This window comes from Nannobrachium achirus, assembly GCF_963921795.1.
Source record: "Nannobrachium achirus genome assembly, chromosome: 18".
Lineage (NCBI taxonomy): Eukaryota > Metazoa > Chordata > Actinopteri > Myctophiformes > Myctophidae > Nannobrachium > Nannobrachium achirus.
This window is the reverse complement of record NC_137825.1, coordinates 12,749,313-12,763,796: the sequence shown is the minus strand read 5'-3', so window position 1 is coordinate 12,763,796 and position 14,484 is coordinate 12,749,313. Positions and strand designations below refer to the sequence as shown.

Here is a 14,484-nt window from a genome sequence, read left to right as displayed (position 1 = left end):
CTTGTTTTCTTGTTGCTAAAGAGTCCATTTGTTCACTAGACATTAAGTCAAGGTTACTATTTTGAGTTGAAGCTAAGTGTTTTATTGCTTTGTGGTTTAACATGATTTAAAAGGCAAATTCATTGTTATGGTTACTTTAGAAGACTGCTTTTGCATTCATGAGTTAAGAGAGCCAAGCTAATTCAAAGAGTTAGGTTAAAGGAACACAAAACATGACCTAACTCACAGCTGCCATTGGACAGACAGTTACAACATACTCTTATCTTTCACAGAACAGACAATTATCATTTATTATCTATTTGAGACTATGTAGCTGCTCTAGGGGAAATAGAGCATTATATCAGCCTATTCAATTGATAATGACCAATGGGTGCCAGTTTCTAAGTAGTTAAAGCATATTAACATAACAATATATGTGGCCTAGACATGGACATTGCCCAATCAACTCGTAATCTACAGAAATGTCCACCACATCACACAGTATAAAACCTAGTAGGCTTAGTGGATTACCTATGTTAAATCATGTCAGGTTAGTTTGGTTCAAGATTCAAGTATAATAATTTATGAGACAAAAATGTAAACAGCACAAATGTACAATCACATCTAGGCTAGAATGATAACATAAAGTCCTGACTACTCCTTGTTATTGTGGTCCTAAATACTACAATGATTAGTTTGGATGCATTGCTTCTATCATGTCCAAAAAAATAAATACATTACATACATACAGAAATCTGCCTTCTCCTGTATTGTATTAGTGACATTCATTATAAATAGTAAAATAACAGGACAGAGCAAAAAAGGCCTCTGTTGTGTCTTTATCTGATCACATGCAATCAGACACTCACACTGCACAGCAATACTTTATTACAGGCTCAAGGCCCACAGGGTAAGAAGACCATACATTACAAAGATAATAATTAAAAAAAAAACAACAGAGTACATTCTCCAAGCCCCACCGGAGCTAAAGAGGCACTCATGCCAGTGGCCTCTAACGGTAGACGTGTACCTGACAGAGTTTTCCCCACATTGGTTACAGATATAAGGTTTCTCTCCGGTGTGAATTTGTTGGTGTATTTTGATATGTTCCAGTCTAGGAAAGCTCTTTCCACACTGGTCACAGCAATAAGGTTTTTTTCCAGTGTGATTTTTCTGGTGTGCTTTGAGATGATGCATATCACTGAACCTTTTCTCACACTGGACACAGCAGTATATGGCTTCTCACCAGTGTGGATTTTCAGGTGTCTTTTCAGAGCCGTCTTCAGAGTGAACCTTTTCCCACATTGGTGACAGCAGTAAGGTCTCTCTCAAGTGTGAATCTTCTTGTGTTGTACGAGGCTAGATTTTACAGTGAAACGTTTGCCACAGTGTTCACAGCAGTAAGGCTTTTCTTCGGTGTGAAATCTCTGGTGTACTTTCAGAGCAGCCGTTAAACTGAACTTTTCCCCACATTGGACACAGCCGTACGGTTTCTCTCCTGTGTGAATTCGTTCATGTATTTTGAGATAAGACAATCGAGTAAAGCTTTTCCCACACTGGTCACAGCAATAGGGCTTCTCTCTAGTGTGAATTCTCAGGTGTTCTCTTAAAATCCCCTTTTGAACAAATCTTTTCCCACACTGGTCACAACAATCTCTCCAGTATGTGAACGCTTATGATCTTTTAATTGTCCAGACGAGCAAAATACTTCCCACATTGTTCACAGCTGAATGGCTTCACTCCGGTATGAATTCTCTGGTCTACTTTGAGATAATAAATTGAGCTGAAGGCTTTTTCCACATTGGTCACAACAGCACTGTCTTGGTTTAACTGAGGACAGCACAGGACAGGGAGAGAAAACACACACCTGATAAGAGCCAGATTCACACATTGATCAGCATTTAAGTAACATCATCATTATTATTGTTGTTGAGTCTGAAAAGAACAATACAATGTGATAGATCTTTACACATCTGACCCATAACATTATTAGCAATTCACATGGTTACTATAATAGGTGAGTCTTCTAGCTTTTAAAAAAAATAATATTTCATTAATTCTTTCTCTTACTAAGTGGAACATCCCACTTCTTAATTGTATATTATTTGGAAAGGGTTGAGTAGCAAAATGTTTGCCATAAATTCAATGCTGAGTTGCATTTGTTTTTCTACATTTCCCCTTCAATGTATTATTACAATGTATTTACTATTTCTTACTTAGGTCTACTTAACTTTGTATTTTTACATTATTATATTGATCAACATTAACACATAGTGTGCGTTAGGTTAGGTTAGTTGCAGAGTGTCCACAACTGTCCAGAATACACTGTACATCATTTCAAGACTCCAGACTTCAAGTGAAGATGAAATCTCTAGACGGCACCAGCGGCAATTCTGATGAACAGGTGGAACCCAAAGACCATCAAGATCTCTGTAAGTCACAGACTGAGTAAGTCTCCAGATGAACTCACACACATCAAAGTGTTTAAACATTACTTTTATCATTCATGACATAATATCATGTTACTGTTACCTACATGCCTTTATATGGGGAGAACCAAGCAACAACTTTGACCCAGTGATGATTTTGCTTTTAATAGAAAGGAATCCCGTACATTGTTGTATGTTAAATTACTTTCTGATCTGTTTGTGTTCATTATAACAGCCACAGGAAAGATACATTGTTTCAGATTGTTCCAGAGACTGATGACAGACCCTGGATGTAGCTCTGTCAGGTACACGTCTACCATTAGTGGACACTGGCATGAGTGGCATGAGTGCCTATTTAGCTCCGGTGGGGCTCGGTGAATGTACTCTCTGTTGTTGTTTTTTTAAATTATTATCTTTGTAATGTATTGTCTTCTTACCCTGTGGGCCTTGAGCCTGTAATAAAGTTTATATATTGCTGTGCAGTGTGAGTGTCTGATTGCATGTGATCAGATAAAGACACAACAGAGGCCTTTTTTGCTCTGTCCTGTTATTTTACTATTTATAATGAATGTCACTAATACAATACAGGAGAAGGCAGATTTCTGTATGTATGTAATGTATTTCTTTTTAATTGGACATGATAGAAGCAATGCATCCAAACTAATCATTGTAGTATTTAGGACCACAATAACAAGGAGTAGTCAGGACTTTATGTTATCATTCTAGCCTAGATGTGATTGTACATTTGTGCACATTTGTGTTACATTTTTGTCTCATAAATTATTATACTTGAACCTTGAACCAAACTAACCTGACATGATTTAACATAGGTAATCCACTAAGCCTACTAGGTTTTATACTGTGTGATGTGGTGGACATTTCTGTAGATTACGAGTTGATTGGGCAATATCCATGTCTAGGCCACATATATTGTTATGTTAATATGCTTTAACTACTTAGAAACTGGCACCCATTGGTCATTATCAATTGAATAGGCTGATATAATGCTCTATTTCCCCTAGAGCAGCTACATAGTCTCAAATAGATAAAATAAATGATAATTGTCTGTTCTGTGAAAGATAAGAGTATGTTGTAACTGTCTGTCCAATGGCAGCTGTGAGTTAGGTCATGTTTTGTGTTCCTTTAACCTAACTCTTTGAATTAGCTTGGCTCTCTTAACTCATGAATGCAAAAGCAGTCTTCTAAAGTAACCATAACAATGAATTTGCCTTTTAAATCATGTTAAACCACAAAGCAATAAAACACTTAGCTTCAACTCAAAATAGTAACCTTGACTTAATGTCTAGTGAACAAATGGACTCTTTAGCAACAAGAAAGGGCACACAATAACTCCACACAACTGAGTTTTATATAGAAATAAATATTTATAGAAAATGTAAACAGTAAGTATAAATAAATAGATGGATGGATGGATGGATGGATGGATGGATAGATAGATCTCAGAGTCACTTAATGACAATTATAATAATTTGTGAGCCTACACACTCACACAGACCCTAAAAGCCAGCGAAATGAAATACTACCTAAGTTAACCTTAACTTGTGTCAGACTTGAATTCAAATGCAAGAGCAGCTTTATATAAATGTAGTAGTAGTAGTGTTATGAGAGGGAAGGTGATGTTTGTTCAGACTAGCAGGGACTTAGGTGGGACAGTTAACAAAGCATTATCCAGTTTCTGTCTATTGTTGATCCCTCCCCCCACCACCACCCTGATTGGTCCATCAGAGTCATTGTGAGTATTTAACATAGCTCTGTTTTAGCTCCATGACACAGTCATGACACAGTTCCATGTGTGCAAGTTCCTGAGGCTGAACTCTCTTCTGGACTAAAGGTGAAGTATAGATAGATAGATAGATAGATAGATAGATAGATAGATAGATAGATAGATAGATAGATAGATAGTCAGTCACTTATAGACAATTATAATAATTTGTGAGCCTACACACTCACACACAGACCCTAAAAGCCAGCAAAATGAAATACTACCTAAGTTAACCTTAACTTGTGTCAGACTTGAATTCAAATGCAAGAACAGCTTTATATAAATGTAGATAGATAGATAGATAGATAGACAGATAGATAGATAGTAAGTAGGTTGATGCACCAATTGATTTAGGTTAGAGTTGTCATATCTAAAAAAGAAGGTAACATTTGAATTCCCCATCAAAAAATACATACAATAGACATCCAATTTGTTTTTGAGATGGATAGGGTACAATTGGCAATTATAAAATACCAATTGATGCAGGTTAGAGTTGTCCTATCCCAAAAAGAAATTAATATTTGAATTCTCCATCAAAAAATACATACAATAGACATCCAATTTGTTTTTTAGATGGATAGGGTACAATTGGCAATTATAAAATACCAATTGATGCAGGTTAGAGTTGTCCTATGCAAAAAAGAAGGTCATATTTGAAATCTCCATCAAAAAATACATACAATAGACACCTTTTTTTTTCTTTTTCGCTGCCTTTTTTTCGCGGCCTCGTCCATGGACCCGTCCACGGCCGGCCGTTTGCGTCCACGGCCGGCCGTTTGCGTCCACGGCCGCGGCCTCGTCCACGGCCGCGTCCACGGCCGCGTCCCCGGCCGTCTGCGTCCACGGCCGCGTCCACGGTCGCGTCCACGGCCGGGACGGCCGGCCGTTTGCGTCCGTGGACGCGGCCTCGCGTCCACGGACGTTTTTTTCGCGGCCGCGTCCATGGACGCGTCCACGGCCGCGTCCATGGACGTGGACGCGGCGGCCAACGGCTCTTGCTGCAAAATTCACAACGCATCATGTCAGCTACTTTTTGGCAAAGACATTTGATAGAGTGAAAAAAAGACTGTACCAAGTACATATGTTCTAAGTACCTTTTAACAATTACAGAGGGTTTAAGTGGTGCCGGATATGCAGCTCGGCAAATAAGAGGTGAATTGATGCCAGTGCATGACGGAGGACGATATCACGATAAATTAAATCTCTGCGATACGATTATCGTGAGTGTTTTTTATCATGATAAACGATAATATCGTCCCATTCCTAGCGTGCTAACGCTAGGTGATTTGACCCGACGTTTTCCTCTCAGTTGGAGCCTATCTGGAAGAGTGTTCCCCTGGGATGCTGGGGGGGTTGGGGGTCCGTCATTCTCCTGTCTCGTTACCATAATCCTCCCGCGCAAGCATAGCTAATTATGTCCGTGTGTGACATCTAAAGGGTCGAGCAGAGAGAGAGAGAGAGAGAGAGAGAGAGAGAGAGAGAGAGAGAGAGAGAGAGAGAGAGAGAGAGAGAGAGAGATAAGGGGGGCGACGGTAGAGAGAGGTCATTTGTAGTAATGCTCCTCTTAATCATTAAACATTTAATTAACCAGGGTCTGCCAATTATAGGACCACGTAATGATGTTAGCCTTGTATCATGGAGCCACTAAATGTAGGGTTAGGAGTGTGGGAGGAAGATTTGTGAACTGCATGTTGCGTTAAAGGAAGGCTAGTGAATGGAATACAACCAGCCTATGGACTACTAAACCATAGAGTGACCTCCTAGACCACCGCTTTCCAAACACTGGGTCGGGACCCATTTGTGGGTCAATACGGCCCAGTTTGATATTCCTGCTGTCAAACGATGAAACTATATGGAATCTATGAAGAGGTTGTGGGGGTCCCTGCTTCATCTCTCTATCAACAAAGGGGACCTTGGCCTGAAAACGTTGAAAACCCCTGCTACCTTTAAACACATTTTAAATCTGAGTCTTTTTTTGTATATTTGAATCGGTTTGAGATAAAAAATGAATGCTGCTATTTGTTCCAAAGCTACTGCAAAATACAGTTGCTATTTGTTTCAAAAAGCTTTATACCCTGGCCTGTATCCACCTGTTTCCGTGGGAATTTACTGTACACTTATGTGTGGGACACAACCGGTAAGCATGTACAAAACAGCTGAGAACAGCTGACATACAAGCTCACGTCACGTCGCAAGCTTGTAGATCGGCTCGGCTGCCGACGCCGGAACTGCCGACCCACCTGCTGTGCAATGCGTGATGGGACGTCGGAAACTTGTGGATAGTATATTACATATTACGAAGAAATTTAACATAGCTCTGTTTACACAATGCTGTACCCTCTACAACTATGTATATACCTGTATGTTCCCCCTTTTCAACATTTTTATTATGTTTTGACACTTGCTCCTTTGAATTGAATTGAATTGAATTGAATTGGAAGGACAGTAGTTTCTGAGGGTGAATAAGGCTGGTGCTCGGGTGGCGCAGTGGTAAACAGACCTGTGGCCAGCCTAATCAGCACGCTCTGCCAGCTCTCTCAAACGCGCCTCTCTCCACTCGCGCGCACACGATTTCTGCAGGTTTTGGGGTGTTTTTAGTCGGTTTGGGGTCGGTTTGTGTGGCTCATTAACTGTCGGCGGCGCCCCCCTTGAGATTGCGCTCTAGGCGGTCGCTTATACCGCTTATACCTAGCCACGGCACTGGTGGTATCTGCCCACCTTGCCGGAGGACGTGGGTTCAAATCCATCGCGCCACTACGATGCATCCGGCTTTCTTGAGCATCTGTACGATGCATTTTGAGCTTGTAGGTCTGCTGTTTTCGTGGTGGCAAGCAGTGGGGGCTGCAGGCTGCAGCCGCAGTGAGCAGACAGAGACAGACAAGACCAGACACCGTGGCTCCTTCAACAGTTGACACACAAACACAGGCAGGACACCATGACTCCTTCACAGAGTTCACTTCACACACACACGCACGCACGCACGCACGCACGCACACACACACACACACACACACACACACACATAAAGTCTGCTTGTAGTGAAAGACTCTTCAGACGGCATGTGGTCCCACTGAGACTGACACACTCACTTTACTCTCTCTCTCACAGTCTCAGTCTCTCTCTCAGTCTCTCTCTCTCTCTCTCTCTCTCTCTCTCTCTCTCTCTCTATCACTGTCTCTCAGGGCTCATCAATATGTCCACACACGGACAAATGTGTCTGTGGTGGCAAAGGCAAAATGATGCGCTTTCCAGCTTGGGGATCTGCTACTTTTGATGCTCTTGTGTGACGCCGATCAAGTAGGGCATTCATTTAGAAAAGAAGTAGCTGTGTCCTTGCTCAACCCTAACTGCTCCTGGTGAGCAGAATTGGTGCCTTGCATGGTTTCCTCCGCCGTGTGTGTGTGTGTGTGTGTGTGTGTGTGTGTGTGTGTGTGTGTGTGTGTGTGTGTGTGTGTGTGTGTGTGTGTGTGTGTGTGTGTGTGTGTGTGTGTGTGTGTGTGTGTGTGTGAATGAATGGGTGAATGTAATCCGCAATTTACATACTGTAAAGCGCTTTTTGATAAAAGGTGCACCATTTACCATTTAAAGGACAACTTTGTTTTTTTTACAACAAGGGTTCATATTTTAGATTGTAATTAGAGAAAAGAAAAGATGAGTGTTAAAATGTTTTCATTTACTGCTTTCTATTGTTTTAGCGATTTTAGTATTTTGATTTCAGTGGGTGGGGGCATGGGTACAAGTGGCTAAATATGTCTTTTTAGACACAATAAGCCGTCAATTTCTATATTACTATTTACACCAGCCCTAATAAGTCACATCTGCCCATGAAAGATTGTGGTGCATCTTGGGAATGGGCTTATTGTGTCTAAAAAGAGATATTTAGCCTCTTGCATACATGCCCCTAAACTGGGGGCATGCATGCACATCAAAATAGTTAAAATCACCTAAATAGAAAGAAGTATATGAAAACATTTAAACACTCATCTTTTCTTTTCTCTAATGACTATCTAAAGTATGAACCCTTGTTGTAAAGAACTAGTCAGTTCATTTAATATGAAGATAAAAGGTTTCTGGCCTGACAGGCAACGACTATATTATACTCATCGCAGGCTTTCATTTCCCCCCGCGACGTGCGCAGGCAGACAGTCAGTGAGGATTAGCGTACGCTGGGCTGCTGGCAGCGGCTCTGTGAAACAGCAGTGTTAAAGACGCACGAGCGCAACAGGCTGCTGGTTCTTTTAAGGACACTTTGCAGTATGACGCTTTGCAGTGTTTCATAACACGGAGAGCACAAGGACATATGGGACACGCGGTCATGTGACCTGGAGCGCTCGCACCTCGCAGGGTCACTGGAAGGGCTGCTGGGAGCTGGAGTCTTTTATCCGCGCCGGCCAAAAGGATGGGAAACCTTGTATGTCCAAAACAGGTTGCGACGCATCGCTTGTAGATCGGCTGTCTTATGCACGACCTTATTGTGCAACGACGTGGGACGTTAATTCACGAATAAACTTATAAAGCTGACCGGCGGTCACAATGATATCCCTGCATCTGCTCGTGTGCAATGTAAAATATATGGTGCTTGTGGAGCAGAAATCTTGTCCAAAACCATTACTTTTCATGAAAGTAAAAAATAAAAACACAACCTTCTTTCCAATGGAGCCAATGTATTATTTAAGCATTCACTGGTTTAATTGGCAACACTTAATTAAACATTTCACTTTCAAATGTCTTCCAAAACAGCAAAGACAAATTGTAGGCCTACAAGAAAATAATAGGGCATTCATAGAGATACAAGGTTTCTGATGCTGGGACAGTATGTGTTTACAGCCAGTTGAGCCAGTAGTAGTAACACTATTCCCTCTACTCTGATATCTCCTCCACTTGGCCTACATTCATCTCTCTCTCTCACTCTCTCTCTCACTCTCTCTCTCTCTCTCTCTCTCTCTCTCTCTCTCTCTCTCTCAGGCACCTGCACACATAGACATCAAAGGGGGCTTGAGCCCCTGCCCTTTTATCCCTCTGTAAGAAGTGCCCTCTCCAGACCATGAATGCAGTTTTTACTATGGTGAAAGAAACGCAAATGCCCCTTTCCATGCCATACCTGAAGGCAGCATTGCCTTGTCCAAACTCTCCTGAACTTGAATGCAGCGTCTTATGCTGAAAGAATTGCCCTCTCTGTGTAGAAATCCATGCTGTTACGCCACGTCTCCAGTATTGACTCGATTATGTTATGTTATGTTCAGTGTGGTATCAAGCACCGAAAATAGCTGACCTTCAAGCTCACAACGCGTTGCGCTGGTTCTATTTTCAATATTTTCAACAGGAGGCCCTTTTAGAAATTTCAGCCCCCGCCTCTCTAACATTCTCTGCACGTCGCGTCTCTCTCTCTCTCTCTGTCTCTCTCTCTGTCTCTCTCTCTCTCTCTCTCTGTCTCTCTCTCTGTCTCTCTCTCTCTCTCTCTCTGTCTCTCCAAGCTGTCTCCCAACAGTCTACGTTGACGTGTGTTCATGATGTCAGGTGAAGGACTCTCAACAGGAGCAGTGTGCGCTCTAATAACTCTCCATCTCAACTCTCAGCCCACAGACACACGCGGTGCGCACATGCACGCAGCAGCAGTACACATGCACACACACGCGCAGTGCGCACGCAGGCATGTACTGTACGCAAGCACATTTGCGGCCATAGCTGAGTGGTTAGTGAGCTTGCCTATAGGAATCCAGAGGCCCTGGTGGTCCCAGGTTCGATTCCAGGCCAGGCCAGCGATGTGTCCATGTGTGTCCCTGTATGAATAAGACTCTGAACACCTAATTGCTCCCCAAGTGCCGTAGAATGGCTGTTCACTGATCCTAGATGATATGGGGAGTGCCGGTTCTGAGGGGGTGAGGTTTACTTTTATGATTTAGTAACTAGTTACTTTTATAATTTAGTTTCTAGTAATGTAACTAGTTAATTTTTCAGAGCAGTAACTAGCCCAACACTGGGTATAACTGTGCCAAAATGCATAGCTGCCATACATTTTCGGTGTTTTGGAGCGTTTGACTCCCAAACTTTGGATCGCCAAGCCGCACGGCTGGGAAGGTCGCCCACTTTCTGTGGGATCTGACCAAAACATCAAACCTTTGGCATCTCGGGGGTAAGGGCAAATGTTCATGTGTCGCAAGAAGTCACGATTCAGGCTGTTTGGGGAGTGATATGACACTCAGAGTTCCACACATGCACGCACTCACTCACTCACTCACTCGGCACACACACTATACCCACTTCAGTCTGTGCTACCCAATTAATTTTGGGCCAGCCCCTTCCTGTCTGGATGGCAGACATAAAGAGAGCGGTGTCATGTTTAAAGTGGAACTCCAGAGACCCGTGGAGCTCTGGAGACACAATATGGACACATCAATGCTCTGCCGAGACACCAGGGAATATGAGCAAACACACACACAGACACATCCGTGACGCCAGGGAATTTGAGCAGACACACAGACATCCGTGACAGGAATGTAGTCAACAGCTGGCTGCATGAGTCTAACTTTGTTTGAGGGGGTTCATGCCAAAGTGAACAGAGTTCTCAGAGGATGAGCGTGTTTTCTACGGCATCTTCTCTCCTCTAAAGTTCTGAGTGTTGGTTGAGAAAGGGGCAGGGGAGGGATTACAGATCAAGAGGAGCCAGGCCAGGAGGCCTGGCTCCTCTTGATCTGTAATGCTGTTACTCTGCTCAACTTTCTGACTTTTAACCAATTTAGGCCTAGAATTATTGAATGCTTTAACTATTGAAAAAATAGCAGATATACAAGCTCACAGCGCGGCACCGAGTGCCGCGCTGCGAGCTTGTAGATCTGCTATTTTTGAAAAAGTAGTGAAAATGTGTGCAAATCTTTGAATATGTGTATTTTCAAAGCGAACGTTTGTAACTCAAATTTTGCTTCTGGGGCGGGGGGGGGGGGGGGGGGGGGGGGCCTGGAACAAAATATTTTGAGATGGGGGTCCGTGGCCAAATAAATATCAGTTTGGGGGTCCTTCACATGAAAAGGTTTGAGAACCACTGACATAGTAGTCTCTCAAGAACAGACTAACTGAGCTCCATTTAAGTGAAAAGGATCTTTTCTTTGCTGATGGCTGGCCAGATTGCTGACATAGAAACATAGGTTTTTCAAAAAACCTTAGAAGGATTCAAAAGACACTTATAGAATCGGGTCAAAAATCCTTCTAAATGTCACGATTTTTCAAAAATAGCAGATCTACAAGCTCGCAGCGCGGCACTCGGTGCCGCGCTGTGATCTCGTATATCTGCTATTTTTCATTAGTTAAAGCATAAAATCATGATACACAATATGTGTACCCGTTCTGAATGGGTTGAATACAACCTTGTCAATCCTTCATCCGCATGGAACATTCTTTATTTCCACCATAAGAGAGAGAGAGAGAGACAGACAGACAGTCACAAAGACAGACACACATACATACAGACAGACAGACAGACAGACAGACAGACAGACAGACAGACAGAGAGGTATAGTCAAGTCTTTGAAGTGTCACATAATTCCCATCACCCGGCAATTGCGCCAACGGCCAAAACTGGTGTTCACTTTGATGAAAAGTTTCTAAAATAACTTCAGTCAGAGTGTAGAGATTGCCTCCGCATTGGGGGAGTGGGTGCGTTTCAAAAGTGCTGATATTGTAAATCAAAAAAGTCATAACTTTCCTGGATAGTTTTATACAGTATGTTGCACATGATAGTGTGTGAGTTGTGACGACGGTGCCAGTGGGCACACATGCTTCTCTCTCTGTGCCACCTGGGTTTTAAAGGCGTTCCATCAGTCCCAGCTGTGGGAAGCAACTGTAAGTGCATTCATACCCAGGTACTGTTAACTCATTTGCTGCCAAAAACGAGGAACCCGAGAATTTCGCGATGTACCACCCTGCCACGCCCGAGGAACCCGAGAATTTTTGAAAAAAAAAAAAAAAAAAAAAAAAGATTTTTTTTTCAATTTTTTTTGACCCCAAAACATTTAGTAGGCATGATAGCAATCGCGAAATTGCATGTTTAACCCCCATAGCAACCCCATCTTTCAAACATGGCAGCCATCTTTGTTTACATTTTAGGAAAACATAATGGCTGCTATCTCATGAATGCCTGAACGGATTTCCATTCGGATTTTTTTGTTTGAAAGCTGTGAGCAATGTGGACACACGTGGTGCATTATCTAGGCATGGGTGTGCATGATCCGTGCACTATGAATTACATGGAAGTCTATGGAGACAGTTTGGCAGAATTAGAGTACGAAGGTATTGTTAAATGGCAGCAGATGAGTTTAAGCAGTGTAGCCTGGTTCTCAAACTTTTCCTATCTGAAAACCTTTTGTACCAGGGACCCCCAGAGGAGAAGATTTGTGTCAAAATGGTCCAATACTTTTAGAGCTAAATTTTTGTCCATGTCATACATCTTCAAATATTTTCAAAAATCCGATCTACAAGCTCACAACGTGTCGATGTAGATCGGCTGGTTAAACTATTTTTTTACGTTTTTCAAAATGGTAAAAAATAAAAGTGAAGAAGTTTTGGGATAATTAGTAAGACATTGACGAGAATAGGGCCCTTAATCTTTTACAAAATGTAAAAAGAAATAGCAGATGTATAAGCTCGCAGCGCGGCACACATTTTGAATACAGAACTTAACCTCTGTCGATGACATTTGCAAGTCTTTGTGGCTATTCACGAGGACTTTATAGTGTTTCATAAAAGGATGTTGGCAGTGGTGGAGTACAGAGGACATTGTCCACTCTGTGGAATGGACGTTGAAGCTGGGCTGGCTGTCTCTCCAGTCTCCACGTCTCTCGGTCCGGTTCAGTTACGATTTTGCAGTGATTCAATGCCGTTTGGCATCATGTGATGCCAAGGAAACTTCTAGAACACCAATGATCCAGGACCCCTGAAACGTTTAGGGCACACACACACAGCCACACAGACGAGCCTGCAGTTATACTGCAGCTAACCTCGCGTCACCAGACTTTCCACTTCGAAGGGAAGCCTGGTATTCGTTTTAGCTGTGTGATCCAGTCTAGGCGTGGCCTAAACCGGAAACGGGCAGAAGAAGTGGCGTCGCTTTGTTTCAGTCCCCCCTGTTTGTTTCCCCAATCCCTATTTAAATGCTAGAGAATTGCTGTCTTGCCAGTCACTACAAGTTAGAAAGATGCATATACCAAACAAACTTTTATACCAAACAAAACTGGTAGGCCCTAAAATTATGCCCTTGACGCAGGGAATTATTTGGGGTTAAAACTGATTTCGGTTTTGTAGTTCTGGCCAAAGTGTAGTCCGTCTAAAACATGACGAAGGCTGTGTCCGCTCCAGACTGGATCAGAAACCCTGAAACCCTCGAAAATTAAGCCAGTGCTCACAACGCGTCGCAATTGTGAGCTTGTAGATGTGCGATTTTCAGAGCGCAACACCCGAGCGCAGCCAAACATAAAATGACTTGTCTTTTAGTTCTACTGGATCTCTTCTCCACGAGTCCCTCCCTAATGTTTTAGTCTAGTTTTTATGTGTCAGTGTCATACTGTATGTAGTCTTAGCTTTAGTCATCATAGCTTAGTTTTTATTTAGTTTTCGTCAGTGAAAAAAGGTAGTCGACGAACATGTTTTGCCATGGTTTTGGACTACATAATTAACTGTGTGTCTTGTTGTCTGTGTGTCTTGTTGTCTGTGTGTCTTGTTGTCTGTGTGTCTTGTGTCAGGATGAAGGCTCCACCTTCCTACAGATGGGAGCGTCTCTGGAGCAGCAGATTGTCTGCATGTTCAAGGTACCGACCGTTACACAACATAAACATGTTCAAGGTACCGACCGTTACACAACATAAACTACTCTCCTCCCAATGATTAGTTTTACCAGCCTTTAAGGCTAGATTTGTGACTTTGAAAACAAACAAACAAAAAATAAAACGTTAATTGAATTATTTGACCGCTGTTAGAAAAAGCTTGTAGAGTTTCTTGTAGCTTTAATTGCAAATTGTTCTTATTAAAGTGCAGAACATGATGCTCAATTTAAAAGAAAGAAAGTGTGCCTTATTATCTGGAGGCAGCATTCTAGAGAATTGCCTTGTCCAAACTCTCCTGAACTTGAATGCAGCATCTTATATTGAAAGAATTGCTCTCTCAGTGTAGAAATCCATGCCGTTAAGCTACATCTCCAGTATTAACTTGATTATGCTTAGTTCAGTGTGGTATCAAGCACCGAAAATAGCCGACCTCCAAGCTCAAATCGATATTTTCACCAAAAGGCCCTTCTGGAAATTTCAG

General features: G+C 42.3%; 1 protein-coding gene across 1 annotated transcript in view; it reads left to right on the top strand.

The window, feature by feature from the left end:
• The window catches only part of LOC308302883 (glutamate receptor ionotropic, NMDA 2C-like), a gene marked incomplete at both ends in the record, with an annotated part of 142,011 nt that overhangs the window by 33,574 nt on the left and 93,953 nt on the right, over positions 1-14,484 (top strand). The window contains 1 exon segment of the mRNA XM_080747201.1: positions 13,923-13,988. Coding sequence (XP_080603327.1) covers positions 13,923-13,988 — 66 coding nt within the window.